Below are 18,407 nucleotides of genomic sequence, written 5' to 3'. Positions count from 1 at the left end.
GTGAGGAGTAAAATGCATTTTTCATGTTAATATGTAACAATATGTACAAATACAATGTTTTTATCACTTTAATACTCTTGGAGATATATCAAAAATAAAAATGTAATTCTATTAAACCCTTTGCAGCTCAATATTTCAAAATGTATAACCTCTTACAATGTTTAAACTAGACACTCCACTATAGTAGATAGTTACCACTTTTTAAAAGATTTTATACAGATTTTTAAATTCCTTTTAGTTTTTAAGTTACTCTCATTTCCATACTCTCCTTTCATTCTCCATTTACTACAACTCATAATAAAAAATAACAATTGAACAAGATACAACCATCATTCCATCTTCAATACCTTTATTTATATCTCAGGCAACACCGACTCCGACACTTCATGTTGGTTTTAATTTAAAAAGTACAGTTTCTGAATATGGGCTGTGTGTATTTCTCTGTGGATTGAGCGTTTCAATACTTTCACAGTATTTATACAGCACTTGTAGGAGCTAAAATCTGATACTTTAGCTACTGAGGTGATTAGCCCTGGACTGACGCGCTTTTCGCTGTAGATGGTACCTTCTGTTGCATGTTGTGCTGTACAAAACTGATCCTGAGTCCGCTCGTTGGGTTTACAATAACAGTTCATTTATTCCTAATATGGTATTAAGGAAGCATGTCCGGTTACCATAGCAACGAGTAACAACAACAACACAGCAAACATTTCAGCGTCTCTGCGTTCAAAAACCATTTGCCCTTCCGGGCTAAACCCTGACGCCAACAACACACCTCCTTACTTATATACCCGTGACTGGGTCAGTCAATTAATACAGTGTCACCTAGTGTTCCTAAAAGTGAATTACACCACAACCTTAGTATACATCATACATCATGTTTTGGCTCTTACACACCGGCCCCTAATTGTTATGACAGGCAGACATAACAATTCAAACAAAATACACAAAAAAGAGGAGCCAAATGTTACAATACACCAAGTTATGCATTTAAACTTCATGTACCAAACAGAGTTTTGTCACTGGCCTTTCAATTATGGTGGCTTTGGTCTGTCCTGACTGGTTTCCTCTGAATGGTTAGCCTCAGAAGCTTCCAGCTGCTTTCGTAGGCGAATCCTTCCTAACAACCCGACCTTTAACCTGAGGAACCAGGCAACTGATGTCTTGAGCCCTCTCCAGTCAAACAAGTAGCCAATGAGCTGGACAGTAGGACCATTTTCCTGATGCAGTTGATGTTGAGGTACTGGCTCTGCATAGGTCTTACTGATGAGCGCATTCATGTACCCTGCATACTCCTGGTGCAAGTGTTTGTTGTTGAGGAACCTTTTCCTCAAACCCTGGATACTTTGCTTTGCCACCACAAAGTTGTTAGGCAGATAGACTTCCTTGCTCTTCAAAGGCAATTTCAACCAATACTTCCCATCCTGAAGTACCGCTGAGTGCTCCACAGTTTCCAGAAACTTGAGGTCTTCTCTGGACCTTTCCTTTTCCTCCTCACTCCTTTCATTGAAGTCATGATTGTACTGCTTGGTTAGCATTTCTTCCAGTTTACACACAGAGATCCGGTTCACATTAGCGGAGGGAAGCCCTGCCTCCAGGGTGCCACTGTTTCCAATCAGCGGCCCATTTACAACCCATCCCAGCACAGTCCTAATGGCATACGGGCCATTCCCGCAGCTGTTGATGACCTCCCAAGGCTCCAATATCTTGGGAGTATTTGTTCCAATCAACAGGTCGACATTTGCCTTGATGCTTGGAATGTGAACTTTTGACAAGTAGGGCCATTTAGCCAGGTCCTCGTGTGTCACCATGCTATCAGTGGTAACTGGCATTTTCTCCTGTGTGAAAACCTCTGGGAGAATATAGAAGTCATCACCATCCAGATCAGAGACCTCCAAACCAGTCAAGGAGTAAGCTGGAACAACTGTTTCTTGACCCATTGTGCGCAACAAGAAGCTGGTTCTTCTGCCTGTAACATTCAGCCTCTGCATAAGATGTTCTGAGCAGAATGTGGCTGAACTACCAGGATCCAAAAAGGCATAGGTTTCAATAATGCGATTTCCTTTGGCAGATTTCACCTTTACAGGGAGAATGGATAGAACACACCGGTCCTCACCGGCCCCTGTATGTCCACATGTTTGGAATGAATATGGCTGTTGAGATGGTTCCTGCTGCCAAGCTGTTGTTTGCCTTTTGATATGAAGCACCGTGGGATGAGTTTGTCCACAAACCTTGCATGTCATGCGCCTCTCGCAATCCCTGCTCATGTGACCATCACCTAAGCATGCAAAGCAAACTCCCTTTTCCCTCAGAAACTGAATTTTCTCCTTGTGCGTCTTTCCCTTGAACTGTTTGCACTCGTCCAATGAGTGACTACAAGCACAGCAGAGGCATTCATCTTTTTCAGCCTTGGATAGATCTGATGTTGGTTCCTTAGCCTCCTGGGGCAAGTCCTTAGATGTTACTGTGGTGGCAACAATGTTTTCCTTCACCTTGTACCCAGACTGTGGCTTAAACCTGGTGAGAGGCTTCGTCCCAGTAACGCCAGATGTTGGTTCCTGTATGTTGCCAAACAGCGGGTCGGAAAGAATTCTGACACGACGCTCCATGAATTTGACCAGATCAATGAAGTAAGCTCTGTTATTGCTTTTCTCCATTATGTCGTGAGCTACTGTCCTCCATTGTTCTCTCATTTTGTATGGCAACTTTGAAATGATGGCTCTCATGTTTACAGGCATATCCAGTTCTTCCATGTACTGGAGTTCCCCCATCACGTTACAACAGCCACGTAAGAACAAAGAGTACGCTTGGAGTGCTTTCACGTCCTCAGATTTTATTATTTGCCAAGCCAAAGCCTTTTCAATATAAGCAGTTGCAATTTTGTACTGATTTCCAAAGTGTTCCTGTAGAAGACCCTTCGCCACTGCATAGCCACGCTCAGGAGCCATATGTTGGCAGCTACGTACCAGTTCTTGTGGCTGTCCTCTGGTAAATTGTTCCAAATAATACAAACAATCTGCTTGTCCTGCCTTTTCCTCCACTCCTTGCTCAAAGGCTTTGATGAATGTCCTGTATTGGAGAGGATCCCCTTCGAATAAGGGAATATCTCTCGGTGGTAGAGACAGTGAACGCTGCTGTTGAACCAAAGCAGCTGTGATTTCATTTTGTCTGTGCATGATGGTAAGTATGTCCACAGTTGGATGTTGACCGACCAGATGCTGGTATGTAGGCTGCCTTTCCTCTGGCTTTAACTGAGCAGTTGTTGGTTGGTACTGCAGATGCTGTGATGTTCCCAACAAATTGTTTTCCTGCTGATGTTCATTTGGTCTCATATCCAATGGCCTGTTAGACAGTAATGATCCTTTTGTCATATAATTTTGTTGTGATGATTTCCATGATCCAGGTTTGTATTCCTGTCCAGAAGGATTCAATACATTTGCAGATTCCAGTTTCCTTTTTTCCCTTTGCAAATAGGAATTCATGCCATTTGATGGTACTCGAGAGGAGCTTCCCACATCATATGCCCTCAACACTGCTAGCTTAGCAGTGGATGCAGCTAGTTCAGCTTCCAAGTCAAGCTGCTCTCTTTTCCTCTTCAGCTGCTGTTCTTGCTCCTCCAAAGCTTGTCTTTCTTTTAAAGAGGCAACGCGAGCCATGAGTGCAGCTCTGTCTGCCTCCACCTTTATTCTGGCAGAGGATGTGGTACTGGACTTACCACTGCTCACACTTTTGTGGCTTGAGTGTTTGCTACCAACATTTGAAACACTGTCATCTGGATGAATATCATCCTCAATATTACCATTTTGATGTGTGTCACCTTCAATGCATGAAACCCACCTTTTTGCCTCAGCAATACACTCATTTGGTGCCAACATTTTTGCATTAAACCATGTTACATGTTTTTTTTTTTCATCACATGGCAACAAAACCAACAGAGATTCATGCACACATTTAGCTTCATTACACACATTAATCAACTCTTCGAGAGCATTTTGTACCTGTTCTTTATCACCCATTAGCATCAAACTTTGAATTGATTTTCGTATGTTTGTTACTTTGTTTAGCTTAGCCCTTCTGCTGTCTTGCAACTGTTCCAGTTTATCAGCAAGCGCTTTCACGGTGAGCTTTACTACCCGCTTCTCAGCTGGTGTTTCAACACCGCCAGTCTCACTAGCGGTTTGTGCACCAGTCCCGGTAATACGGCCCGACGCCGCTTCGCGACTCTCCATAATAAACAGTCAGTCACTTAACAGTCAATGTAACAAACAGTCAGCGCAAAGTCCAAAGGCCGCCCGCTTCGGCAACCAATGCATTGGATTTCCGCCCGCATATGTGTGCACACACTATATGGCCATTACACAGTGTAGCGCTACGATACCTCCGCGTCGGGCGCCTTGTAGTGATGCCGTGGTCCGATGCTCCACAGCCGGCTTTAGCATTAGCTCCGTAGCTCCTCCGTCCTACCGCCCCTGGATGGCTGCAGACCTCCTCCAAACGCAGCCGAAATCCACACCGGCAGCTCTCCTCGTCCTCCCGCGTCGCCTCCGTTGAGTTCCAAACGTGCCGCCGTTTCAACGGAGGTCCAACAGGACGGGTTTTTGACTAATTGTAGGAGCTAAAATCTGATACTTTAGCTACTGAGGTGATTAGCCCTGGACTGACGCGCTTTTCGCTGTAGATGGTACCTTCTGTTGCATGTTGTGCTGTACAAAACTGATCCTGAGTCCGCTCGTTGGGTTTACAATAACAGTTCATTTATTCCTAATATGGTATTAAGGAAGCATGTCCGGTTACCATAGCAACGAGTAACAACAACAACACAGCAAACATTTCAGCGTCTCTGCGTTCAAAAACCATTTGCCCTTCCGGGCTAAACCCTGACGCCAACAACACACCTCCTTACTTATATACCCGTGACTGGGTCAGTCAATTAATACAGTGTCACCTAGTGTTCCTAAAAGTGAATTACACCACAACCTCAGTATACATCATACATCATGTTTTGGCTCTTACAGCACTTAAACCTGCTTTATAATATAAAAGACGTGAAAATCTCACTTTTTACATTATGGGACCTTTAAAGTAAATTTGTTTATTCGTTAATGTCACAGTGACCACAGTTCCTGAGTTGAGTCACTTACATTTCCTGTCACTTTTTTAATGCGCCCTCCCAATCTGACATTTTCAACTTTTAACCTCACTCGACCCAGATAAAGAGCAGAGGGAGGAACTGATGTGTCGTGCACTTATAGAGCGCAGCATTCAGTAAAGCACACAGACACATTGCTCTTCTCATCAGGTAGACATGAACAACACAATGGAAGATGGATTCGAGCCAAAGCCGGTTTATGCTGGGATCTATGGCTGTATTCTGGCACTGGGTCTGCCTCTCAATGCGGTTTCACTGTGGATTCTGCTGAGACACCACGGCCTCAAATCGCCCAGTGCCGTCTTCATGGTCAACCTGGCCATCTCTGACCTGCTGCTCATCATCTCCTTACCCATGAGGGTCTACTTTTACGCCACGGGCACCTGGCCACTGAGCAAAGAGGCATGCGTCTGGATAATATTGCTCTATCACAACAACATCCGCTCCAGCGCCATCTTCATCACCTTCATCAGCGTGGACCGGCTGCTGGCTGTGGTTTATCCTCTGAGGTCGCGCCATCTTCGAACCGCTTCTAACGCCGTGAAAGCTGCTGGACTCGTTTGGCTGTTTATCGTGGTGATGAACATCCCAGAGAGATTTGAATTTTCAAGATTTTTAAAGAACCTCAATGGATCCACCTGTTTTGAATATCCCCGTCATCCTCCCCGTCCACTTCATGATAAAATAGTAATGGCTTATTTTCAGTCTGCGTTAGTGCTCACCATGCTGGCAGTCAACATCGTGTGCACCACTTTGGTGTCTTGGACTCTACGCAGACATCTGAATAACTCTGCAAGGGTCAACAACAAAGTGAATGTCATGCTAATTTTTGTCATGAACTTGGTTACGTTCACCATATGTTTCTTGCCTTTGTCGATTGGTTTATTAAGATTTGGGACATCTACGATAACACCTTTAGTATGTCTTGCTACTGTGAACTGCTGTCTGGATCCACTGTTGTATTACTTCTCTCTGGATGCCTTCTGGAAGAAAAAAGAGGATACAGATCTTCCAAACGAACAGTAGACAAAGGACCTGCTATTTTCTTGAGATGGCTTCAGATTTCCCATGTTTTCATTCTAATTTTCCCATTTTCCAGCAAAATAGGTTGTTTGGGTGTGTCATGCTCATTTTGGCTTGTTTGTGAAAGTTGTAGATCTCGTGAGAGATGGGGAAACGCTAGGTTTGTAAATATACAGGTGTCATGCTTAATTCATGCTTAAAGGCTGTAACATGTCCATAAAGAGTACAAACAGTTTCAGGAGAAATGATGACTCTTTAAGAAATATTTTGACATTTTGCAAAATACTTTTATTTCCTTTCTTGCAGAGAGTTATATGAAAAGATTGATACCACTCACTCAGTAGTGCCCTGATATAAAACGAGAGCCTAGAGGCTTTTAAAGACAAGTTGTCAGAGGTGGAAATTTCACACAGACACCGTTTTAAAAGAAAGTTATTTAAAAGAATTGTGTGTTGGCACAGTTCAAGCCATCACATTGATTAAGAGATTTTGTACAAAATCAATAAAGGTGGTGCAGTAAAGCAAAATGTGTAAAGTGAGGAGTAAAATGCATTTTTCATCATGTTAATATGTAACAATATGTAAAAATACAATGTTTTTATCACTTTAATACTCTTGGAGATATATCAAAAATAAAAGTTTAATTCTATTAAACCCTTTTGAGCTCAATATTTCAAAATGTATATCCTCTTACAATGTTTAAACTAGACACTCCACTATAGTAGATAGTTACCACTTTTTAAAAGATTTTATACAGATTTTTAAATTCCTTTTAGTTTTTAAGTTACTCTCATTTCCATACTCTCCTTTCATTCTCCATTTACTACAACTCATAAGATAAGAAGTATAATAAATAAATAAAAATAACAATTGAACAAGATACAACCATCATTCCATCTTCCATACCTTTATTTATATCTCAGTAAACACCGACTCCGACACTTCATGTTGGTTTTAAAACTCTGAGGCCTTTTTCCCTATTTATGGTCGACATGGTCTCTTTTTTGTAGCCTAATAATGCATGTTGCATCAACACTGCAATGCACAATCATGCTATTTACATCTCTTTTTTCAGGACAAACTGGGCTATTAGAATATGTACTGTATGCCACAGTGACGTCACATGAATCGGCACAAATACAAAAGTGGAAATTGAATCTCAGATATTTATTCAAATCACACATAACACAATAGTGAACAAGACTTTTGGCTGTTGAAATTTGTTCTTCTAGGCCCTGGTGATCAGGGGAAATCAGCAAACATTGTAGACAACACAGATCAAAAACTATTAACTTTACAGAAGCCAAATAAAATGTGTAAAACGGCAACATTAACATCCAGCAGCAAAGATACGCTTCCGCCATTTTGGACTGAAAGCAAATACCGGACGCCAGTAAAACGTCCGCCTACAAAGTGCCGTACAAAAAGTAAAACAAAATAATTTCTATTCCATTGGCATATTCTACTGAAATGGCCTGTGTTGAACAATAAAATATTATAAATATAAGTAAGTGTTTTCAGTCCAAAATGACGGTAGCGGCTGTCAAAGAAAACACAGGAGTTTCGTCTCTTTGCTTCTATACTCTTTGTATATATTGTAGATTTGTGACATCACAAATGTACATAAATCCTGACAGGATTTTTTCAAAAGCACAGTTTCTGAATACGGGCTGTGTGTATTTCTCTGTGGATTGAGACTTTCAATACTTTCACAGTATTTATACAGCACTTAAACCTGCTTTATAATATAAAAGACGTGAAAATCTCACTTTTTACATTATGGGACCTTTAAAGGTCACCTATTATGCAAAATGCACTTTTCCATGTCTTTTAAACATCAATATCTGTCCCCAGTGTGTCTACAGGCCACCATAGTATCATAAAAGACCATCCTCTCTCTTTTTCTCCTCCTCCGTTTGTCCGGAAATGGGTGCAGAAAAAAAAATCGCTTTTTTCCTTGTATTCTGACGTCATTAGAGAATGCAAGTCACGTGAGGGTTTCCTGGTCGAACCAGAGAGAACCTTCAGTAGCTGACCCCGGCCCACAGCGCGTCACTGTCTCTCCTCCTCAACCTAACTTGAGCAAAGTAGCTCCTACAGTTAGTCTGCAAGAACCAGCAGAACAGGCTTCATGTACTCCCATCATCTAAATATAACATGTTCTTTCACAAAGGCTTTATGTAATTAAACTGTTTAAACAGATGATATTTATATATTATATATATTTGATGACATGCATGTAGCAGAATATAGGTAGTAAATAGTGACTTGTAAGCAACACAACACATTTCTGTTTCACAGTCAAACTTTATTTGAGTAGACAGATGACAATATTAATTATTCACAGCATTTGTAATCATCTCACCTGTTAGTTAGTTATGTTAACATGGTACAGGAGAAAGTCTTCAGCTCTGGTAAACTACAGTAAGCTAAGCTCCGGTGGTCTGTAGTCATGGTAACACAGAGACAGCTACTACTGTAAATAATATACCATTACTCTGATCTTCCATACATTTATCTTTTAGCAGAAATAATGAACTGACTACTGTTTCACATCTTCTATTTTCCACCCTGATGGTCGCTGTGTTTACACACCGTGTCATAGCGGTAGCATGTAGCTAACCCGTTAGCATGTAGCTACATGCTAACGGGTTAGCTACATGCTACCGGGTTAGCTTTGTATCTCCATGTAAACAGAGCCATCTGCTCTCAGCTGTCTGCTCTCAGCTGTCTGCTCTCAGCTATCTGCTCTCCTCTGGGATGATTCTGTCGGTCATTTCTCACAGATGGATCTGTAAAGACAGACGTAAAACAGAGTGTATGTTTACGGTTTACAGAGTTGATGCATAAGGTAAACACTGAGCTAACTAACAGAGATATAAATAGCATTATTTACCTGAGAGAAACCGTCAGGAAAACCTGGAATCTGGACCGCAGATGTTCATCATGTGTCGCCGATTTCTGATCAGATTCCTCCGGTAACGTGCGCTGGGTGAAGTTTCTGGTTTATAAACTTTAAAGTGGTTTATAAACTTTATTCTAGCTGCTATCTCTCCACTCGTCTCTCCCTCTCTCTCTAGAGAGAGAGAGAGAGAGAGAGAGAGAGAGAGCGAGACGCTGTGTTGTTGAGGACGTTTGATTGACAGAAAACGCTGACCAATCAGAGCAGAGTGGGAGGAGACAGAGGCTACCGACACAGAAATCAGCACTTTTGGAAATGGGCTGAAACAGAGGTTATAGAGACATGCTGGAATGCATGATCTGATTGTTTTTTTGAAAAAAAAACTTCAGAGACATGGTTTGGAGGTGTCTGAGACCTATAATAACTAGTTTAAATGGAGTATAATATGTGACCTTTAAGGTAAATTGGTTAATTCGTTAATGTCACAGTGACCACAGTTCCTGAGTTGAGTCACTTACACTTCCTGTCACATTTTTAATCTGCCCTCCCAATCTGTCATTTTCAATTTCTAATCTCACTCCACGCAGATAAAGAGCAGAGGGAGGAACTAATGTGTCGTGCACTTATAGAGCGCAGCATTCAGTAAAGCACACAGACACATTGCTCTTCTCATCAGGTATACATGAACAACACAATGGAAGATGGAATCAAGCCACAGCCGGTTTATGCTGGGATCTATGGCTGTATTCTGGCACTGGGTCTGCCTCTCAATGCGGTTTCACTGTGGATTCTGCTGAGACACCACGGCCTCAAATCGCCCAGTGCTGTCTTCATGGTCAACCTGGCCATCTCTGACCTGCTGCTCATCATCTCCTTACCCATGAGGGTCTACTTTTATGCCACGGGCACCTGGCCACTGAGCAAAGTGGCATGCGTCTGGATAACAATGCTCTATTGCAACAACATCCGCTCCAGCGCCATCTTCATCACTTTCATCAGCGTGGACCGGCTGCTGGCTGTGGTTTATCCTCTGAGGTCGCGCCATCTTCGAACCTCTTCTAACGCCTTGAAAGCTGTTGGACTCGTTTGGGTGTTTATCGTGGTGATGAACATCCCAGAGAGAGTTGAATTTTCAAGATTTTTAAAGAACTTCAATGGATCCACCTGTTTTGAATATCCCCATCATCCTCCCCGTCCACTTCATAATAAAATGGTAATGGCTTATTTTCAGTCTGCGTTAGTGCTCACCATGCTGGCAATCAACATCGTGTGCACCACTTTGGTGTCTTGGACTCTACGCAGACATCTGAATAACTCTGCAAGGGTCAACAACAAAGTGAATGTCATGCTAATTTTTGTCATGAACTTGGTTACGTTCACCATATGTTTCTTGCCTTTGTCGATTGGTTTATTAAGATTTGGGACATCTACGATAACACCTTTAGTATGTCTTGCTACTGTGAACTGCTGTCTGGATCCACTGTTGTATTACTTCTCTCTGGATGCCTTCTGGAAGAAAAAAGAGGATACAGATCTTCCAAGAGAACAGTAGATAAAGGACCTGCTATTTTCTTGAGATGGCTTCAGATTTCCCATGTTTTCATTCTAATTTTCCTATTTTTCAGCAAAATAGGTTGTTTGGGTGTGTCATGCTCATTTTGGCTTGTTTCTGAAAGTTGTAGATCTCGTGAGAGATGGGGAAACGCTAGGTTTGTAAATATTCAGGTGTCATGCTTAATTCATGCTTAAAGGCTGTAACATGTCCATAAAGAGTACAAACAGTTTCAGGAGAAATGATGACTCTTTAAGAAATATTTTGACATTTTGCAAAATACTTTTATTTCCTTTCTTGCAGAGAGTTAGATGAGAAGATTGATACCACTCACTCAGTAGTGCCCTGATATAAAACGAGAGCCTAGAGGCTTTTAAAGACAAGTTGTCAGAGGTGGAAATTTCACACAGACACCGTTTTAAAAGAAAGCTATTTAAAAGAATTGTGTGTTGGCACAGTTCAAGCCATCACATTGATTAAGAGATTTTGTACAAAATCAATAAAGATGGTGCAGTAAAGCAAAATGTGTAAAGTGAGGAGTAAAATGCATTTTTCATCATGTTAATATGTAACAATATGTAAAAATAAAATGTTTTTATCACTTTAATACTCTTGGAGATATATCAAAAATAAAAGTTGAATTCTATTAAACCCTTTTGAGCTCAATATTTCAAAATGTATATCCTCTTACAATGTTTGAACTAGACACTCCACTATAGTAGATAGTTACCACTTTTTAAAAGATTTTATACAGATTTTTAAATTCCTTTTAGTTTTTAAGTTACTCTCATTTCCATACTCTCCTTTCATTCTCCATTTACTACAACTCATAAGATAAGAAGTATAATAAATAAATAAAAATAACAATTGAACAAGATACAACCATCATTCCATCTTCCATACCTTTATTTATATCTCAGTAAACACCGACTCCGACACTTCATGTTGGTTTTAAAACTCTGAGGCCTTTTTCCCTATTTATGGTCCACATGGTCTCTTTTTTGTAGCCTAATAATGCATGTTGCATCAACACTGCAATGCACAATCATGCTATTTACATCTCTTTTTTCAGGACAAACTGGGCTATTGGAATATGTACTGTATGCCACAGTGACGTCACATGAATCGGCACAAATACAAAAGTGGAAATTGAATCTCAGATATTTATTCAAATCACACATAACACAATAGTGAACAAGACTTTTGGCTGTTGAAATTTGTTCTTCTAGGCCCTGGTGATCAGGGGAAATCAGCAAACATTGTAGACAACACAGATCAAAAACTATTAACTTTACAGAAGCCAAATAAAATGTGTAAAACGGCAACATTAACGTCCAGCAGCAAAGATACGCTTCCGCCATTTTGGACTGAAAGCGAATACCGGACGCCAGTAAAACGTCAACCTACAAAGTGCCGTACAAAAAGTAAAACAAAATAATTTCTATTCCATTGTCATATTCTACTGAAATGGCCTGTGTTGAACAATAAAATATTATAAATATAAGTGTTTTCAGTCCAAAATGACGGCAGAGGCTGTCAAAGAAAACACAGGAGTTTCGTCTCTTTGCTTCTATACTCTTTGTATATATTGTAGATTTGTGACATCACAAATGTACATAAATCCTGACAGGATTTTTTCAAAAGCACAGTTTCTGAATACGGGCAGTGTGTATTTCTCTGTGGATTGAGACTTTCAATACTTTCACAGTATTTATACAGCACTTAAACCTGCTTTATAATATAAAAGACGTGAAAATCTCACTTTTTACATTATGGGACCTTTAAGGTAAATTGGTTAATTCGTTAATGTCACAGTGACCACAGTTCCTGAGTTGAGTCACTTACACTTCCTGTCACATTTTTAATCTGCCCTCCCAATCTGTCATTTTCAATTTCTAATCTCACTCCACGCAGATAAAGAGCAGAGGGAGGAACTAATGTGTCGTGCACTTATAGAGCGCAGCATTCAGTAAAGCACACAGACACATTGCTCTTCTCATCAGGTAGACATGAACAACACAATGGAAGATGGAATCAAGCCACAGCCGGTTTATGCTGTGATCTATGGCTGTATTCTGGCACTGGGTCTGCCTCTCAATGCGGTTTCACTGTGGATTCTGCTGAGACACCACGGCCTCAAATCGCCCAGTGCTGTCTTCATGGTCAACCTGGCCATCTCTGACCTGCTGCTCATCATCTCCTTACCCATGAGGGTCTACTTTTATGCCACGGGCACCTGGCCACTGAGCAAAGAGGCATGCGTCTGGATAATATTGCTCTATTGCAACAACATCCGCTCCAGCGCCATCTTCATCACCTTCATCAGCGTGGACCGGCTGCTGGCTGTGGTTTATCCTCTGAGGTCGCGCCATCTTCGAACCGCTTCCAACGCCTTGAAAGCTGTTGGACTCGTTTGGCTGTTTGTGGTGGTGATGAACATCCCAGAGAGATTTGAATTTTCAAGATTTTTAGAGAACTTCAATAGATCCGCCTGTTTTGAATATCCCCGTCAGAGTCCTCCGCATCGTCATATATTTGCTGTGACTTATTTTCAGTCTGTGTTAGTGCTCACCATGCTGGCAGTCAACATCGTGTGCACCACTTTGGTGTCTTGGACTCTACGCAGTCATCTGAATAACTCTGCAAGGGTCAACAACAAAGTGAATGTCATGCTAATTTTTGTCATGAACTTGGTTATTGTTACCATATGTTTCTTGCCGATGTCGATTGGTATCTTAGGATTTGGGGTACCTACGCGTAGAGCTTTAGTATGTCTTGCTACTGTGAACTGCTGTCTGGATCCACTGTTGTATTACTTCTCTCTGGATGCCTTCTGGAAGAAAAAAGAGGATACAGACCTTCCAAGAGAACAGTAGACAAAGGACCTGCTATTTTTATGAGATGGCTTCAGATTTCCGATGTTTCCCATTCTAATTTTCCTATTTTTCAGCAAAATAGTTTGTTTGGGTGTGTCATGCTCATTTTGGCTTGTTTGTGAAAGTTGTAGATCTCGTGAGAGATGGGGAAACGCTAGGCTTGTAAATATACAGGTGTCATGCTTAATTCATGCTTAAAGGCTGTAACGTGTCCATAAAGAGTACAAACAGTTTCAGGAGAAATGATGACTCTTTAAGAAGTATTTTGACATTTTGCAAAATACTTTTATTTCCTTTCTTGCAGAGAGTTAGATGAGAAGATTGATACCACTCACTCAGTAGTGCCCTGATATAAAACTAGAGCCTAGAGGCTTTTAAAGACAAGTTGTCAGAGGTGGAAATTTCACACAGACACTGTTTTAAAAGAAAGTTATTTAAAAGAATTGTGTGTTGGCACAGTTCAGGCCATCACATTGATTAAGAGATTTTGTACAAAAACAATAAAGGTGGTGCAGTAAAGCAAATGTGTAAAGTGAGGAGTAAAATGCATTTTTCATGTTAATATGTAACAATATGTACAAATAAAATGTTTCTATCACTTTAATACTCTTGGAGATATATCAAAAATAAAAGTTGAATTCTATTAAACCCTTTTGAGCTCAATATTTCAAAATGTATATAAGTGATCGTCTTTTTGATAAAAATGTTTGTGAAAGTTGTAGATCTCGTGAGAGATGGGGAAACGCTAGGCTTGTAAATATACAGGTGTCATGCTTAATTCATGCTTAAAGGCTGTAACATGTCCAGAATGAGTCCAGGCAGTTTCAGGAGAAATGATGACTTTAAGAAATATTTTGACATTTTGCAAAATACTTTTATTTCCTTTCTTGCAGAGAATTAGATGAGAAGATTGATACCACTCACGTGTCTTTGTGACAATATGACAGAAACAGTTACTTAACCTATTGCTTGTATTTAGTACAAATATGACGCCGGTAAAACGTCCGCCTACAAAGTGCCGTACAAAAGTAAAACAAAATAATTTCTATTCCATTGACATATTCTACCAAAATGGCCTGTGTTGAACAATAAAATATTATAAATATAATAAGTGTTTTCAGTCCAAAATGGCGGCAGAGGCTGTTTCGTCTCTTTGCTTCTTTACTCTTTGTATATATTGTAGATTTAATAATAATAATTATAATAAATTAAACTTATATAGCCCTTTTTGAGAGAACTCAAAGACGCTTTACAATATCGGGGGAAACGGTGTGAGACAAACAGGAGACAGACGACACACACAGGTGCACTCTCATTCATACACACGGACAAATAGGTACGGGGAGGGGGGGCTAGGAGTAGGCAGAGGAGAAAAGGTGGGTTTTGAGGCGGGACTTGAATAGGGGGAGGGAATCAGACTGTCTAATGAGTTGTGGGAGGGAGTTCCAAAGCTTGGGAGCTGCCCTGGAGAATGCCCTGTCCCCAAAGCTGCGGAGGTTGGACTTGGGAGTGGAAAGTAGACCAGCTGAGGTGGATCTGAGGGACCGGGAGAGGAGGTCAGAGAGGTAAGGGGGGGCAAGTTGGTGGAGGGCTTTGTAGGTGAGGGTCAGGATTTTGTAGGTGATCCGGTGGGAGACAGGGAGCCAGTGGAGGTCTTTGAGGACTGGGGTGATGTGATGCCAGGATTTGGTGTGGGTGAGGAGTCGGGCAGCTGCATTCTGGACCGGTTGGAGTTTGTTGATGGAGGTGGTGCAGATGCCGTAGAGTAGAGAGTTGCAGTAATCAAGGCGGGAGTAGATGAAGGTATGGATGAGCTTCTCGGCAGCGGGGGGTGTGAGTGAGGGTCGGATCTTTGCAATGTTACGTAGGTGGTAGAAGGATATTTTGACAAGTTGGCGGATGTGAGGCTCAAGGGAGAGGGTGGGGTCAAGAATCACGCCAAGGTTGCGTGCCTGGGGGGAGGGGGAAACAGAGGTGCCATCGATGCTGAGTGTGAGGTTGTTGGTTTTGCTGAGGGTGGATTTGGAGCCGATGAGGAGGAGTTCTATTTTGTCACTGTTTAGGGTGGGTTGTGGGGGGTGTTGGGGCTGAGGTAGAGCTGAGTGTCGTCGGCATAGCAGTGGAAGTCCAGGTTGAAATGGCGGAGGATCTGACCGAGGGTGAATATGTAGATAATGAAAAGGAGTGGAGCGAGTACAGAGCCTTGGGGGACACCTTGTGTGACTGTGGATGTGGCAGAGGAGTTGTTGTGAAGGGAGATGAAATGAGAACGGTTGGTGAGGTAGGACTGGAGCCAGCTGAGATAGATTTGTGACTTCACAAATATACATAAATCCTGACAGTTTTTTTTCAAAGCACAGTTTCTGAATACAGGCTGTTTGTATTTCTCTGTGGATTGAGAGTTTTGATACTTTCACAGTATTTATACAGCACTTAAACCTGCTTTATAATATAAAAGACGTGACATTATGAGACTTTTAAAGTAAATTTGTTTATTCGTTAATGTCACAGTGACCACAGTTCCTGAGTTGAGTCACTTACATTTCCTGTCACTTTTTTAATCTGCCATCCCAATCTGACATTTTCCACCTCTAACCTCACTCGACCCAGATAAAGAGCAGAGGGAGGAACTAATGTGTCGTGCACTTATAGAGCGCAGCATTCAGTAAAGCACACAGACACATTGCTCTTCTCATCAGGTAGACATGAACAACACAATGGAAGATGGAATCAAGCCACAGCCGGTTTATGCTGTGATCCATGGCTGTATTCTGGCACTGGGTCTGCCTCTCAATGCGGTTTCACTGTGGATTCTGCTGAGACACCACGGCCTCAAATCGCCCAGTGCCGTCTTCATGGTCAACCTGGCCATCTCTGACCTGCTGCTCATCATCTCCTTACCCATGAGGGTCTACTTTTACGCCACGGGCACCTGGCCACTGAGCTAAGAGGCATGCACCTGGATAATATTGCTCTATCACAACAACATCCGCTCCAGCGCCATCTTCATCACCTTCATCAGCGTGGACCGGCTGCTGGCTGTGGTTTATCCTCTGAGGTCGCGCCATCTTCGAACCGCTTCTAACGCCTTGAAAGCTGTTGGACTCGTTTGGCTGTTTGTGGTGGTGGTGAGCATCCCAGAGAGAGTTGGATTTTCAAGATTTTTAGAGAACTTCAATAGATCCGCCTGTTTTGAATATCCCCGTCAGAGTCACCCTCCGCATTGTCATATATCAGCATTGACTTATTTTCAGTCTGCGTTAGTGCTCACCATGCTGGCAGTCAACATCGTGTGCACTACTTTGGTGTCTTGGACTCTACGCAGACATCTGAATAACTCTGCAAGGGTCAACAACAAAGTGAATGTCATGCTAATTTTTGTCATGAACTTGGTTATTGTTACCATATGTTTCTTGCCGATGTCGATTGGTTTATTAACATGTGGGGTACCTACAATTAGAGCTTTAGTATGTCTTGCTACTGTGAACTGCTGTCTGGATCCACTGTTGTATTACTTCTCTCTGGATGCCTTCTGGAAGAAAAAAGAGGATACAGATCTTCCAAGAGAACAGTAGATAAAGGACCTGCTATTTTCTTGAGATGGCTTCAGATTTCCCATGTTTTCATTCTAATTTTCCTATTTTCCAGCAAAATAGTTTGTTTGGGTGTGTCATGCTCATTTTGGCTTGTTTGTGAAAGTTGTAGATCTCGTGAGAGAGGGGAAAGGCTAGGCTTGTACATATACATGTGTCATGCTTAATTCATGCTTAAAGGCTGTAACATGTCCATAAAGAGTACAAACAGTTTCAGGAGAAATGATGCCTCTTTAAGAAATATTGACATTTTGCAAAATACTTTTATTTCCTTTCTTGCAGAGAGTTAGATGAGAAGATTGATACCACTCACTCAGTAGTGCCCTGATATAAAACGAGAGCCTAGAGGCTTTTAAAGACAAGTTGGCATAGGTGGAAATTTCACACAGACACCGTTTTAAAAGAAAGCTATTTAAAAGAATTGTGTGTTGGCACAGTTCAGGCCATCACATTGTTTAAGAGATTTTGTACAAAATCAATAAAGGTGGTGCAATAAAGCTAAATGTGTAAAGTGAGGAGTAAAATGCATTTTTCATCATGTTAATATGTAACAATATGTAAAAATACAATGTTTTTATCACTTTAATACTCTTGGAGATATATCAAAAATAAAAATGTAACTCTATTAAACCCTTTTGAGCTCAATATTTCAAAATGTATAACCTCTTACAATGTTTAAACTAGACACTCCACTATAGTAGATAGTTACCACTTTTTAAAAGATTTTATACAGATTTTTAAATTCCTTTTAGTTTTTAAGTTACTCTCATTTCCATACTCTCCTTTCATTCTCCATTTACTACAACTCATAAGATAAGAAGTATAATAAATAAATAAAAATAACAATTGAACAAGATACAACCATCATTCCATCTTCCATACCTTTATTTATATCTCAGTAAACACCGACTCCGACACTTCATGTTGGTTTTAAAACTCTGAGGCCTTTTTCCCTATTTATGGTCCACATGGTCTCTTTTTTGTAGCCTAATAATGCATGTTGCATCAACACTGCAATGCACAATCATGCTATTTACATCTCTTTTTTCAGGACAAACTGGGCTATTAGAATATGTACTGTATGCCGCAGTGATGTCACATGAATCGGCACAAATACAAAAGTGGAAATTGAATCTCAGATATTTATTCAAATCACACATAACACAATAGTGAACAAGACTTTTGGCTGTTGAAATTTGTTCTTCTAGGCCCTGGTGATCAGGGGAAATCAGCAAACATTGTAGACAACACAGATCAAAAACTATTAACATTACAGAAGCCAAATAAAATGTGTAAAACGGCAACATTAACA

At 41.0% G+C, this 18,407-nt stretch overlaps 4 protein-coding genes and 1 pseudogene across 4 annotated transcripts; 4 read left to right on the top strand and 1 right to left on the bottom strand.

Annotated features, from left to right (window-relative positions):
• Nucleotides 1–5,305: 5,305 nt before the first annotated feature.
• LOC141770923 (lysophosphatidic acid receptor 6-like) lies at nt 5,306–6,175 on the top strand. Its single transcript, XM_074640774.1, has one exon. It carries the CDS (start codon nt 5,306–5,308, stop codon nt 6,173–6,175), a length of 870 nt encoding a protein of 289 aa, XP_074496875.1.
• A 3,581-nt stretch (nt 6,176–9,756) lies between these two features.
• LOC141770922 (lysophosphatidic acid receptor 6-like) lies at nt 9,757–10,626 on the top strand. Its single transcript, XM_074640773.1, has one exon. It carries the CDS (start codon nt 9,757–9,759, stop codon nt 10,624–10,626), a length of 870 nt encoding a protein of 289 aa, XP_074496874.1.
• A 2,009-nt stretch (nt 10,627–12,635) lies between these two features.
• On the top strand, nt 12,636–13,502 carry LOC141770921 (lysophosphatidic acid receptor 6-like). The gene has a single exon (XM_074640772.1). It carries the CDS (start codon nt 12,636–12,638, stop codon nt 13,500–13,502), a length of 867 nt encoding a protein of 288 aa, XP_074496873.1.
• Nucleotides 13,503–14,812: 1,310 nt separating this feature from the next.
• Nucleotides 14,813–15,967, bottom strand: LOC141770737 (uncharacterized). Its single transcript, XM_074640588.1, has one exon. It carries the CDS (start codon nt 15,830–15,832, stop codon nt 14,855–14,857), a length of 978 nt encoding a protein of 325 aa, XP_074496689.1. The 5' UTR covers nt 15,833–15,967; the 3' UTR covers nt 14,813–14,854.
• Nucleotides 15,968–16,207: 240 nt separating this feature from the next.
• On the top strand, nt 16,208–17,077 carry LOC141770920 (lysophosphatidic acid receptor 6-like; annotated as a pseudogene).
• Nucleotides 17,078–18,407: the final 1,330 nt, after the last annotated feature.

Source organism: Sebastes fasciatus, chromosome 7, assembly GCF_043250625.1.
Source record: "Sebastes fasciatus isolate fSebFas1 chromosome 7, fSebFas1.pri, whole genome shotgun sequence".
Classification (NCBI taxonomy): domain Eukaryota; kingdom Metazoa; phylum Chordata; class Actinopteri; order Perciformes; family Sebastidae; genus Sebastes; species Sebastes fasciatus.
Note: the sequence above shows the minus strand (reverse complement) of the source record. Positions and strands in the feature narration are given on the sequence as shown.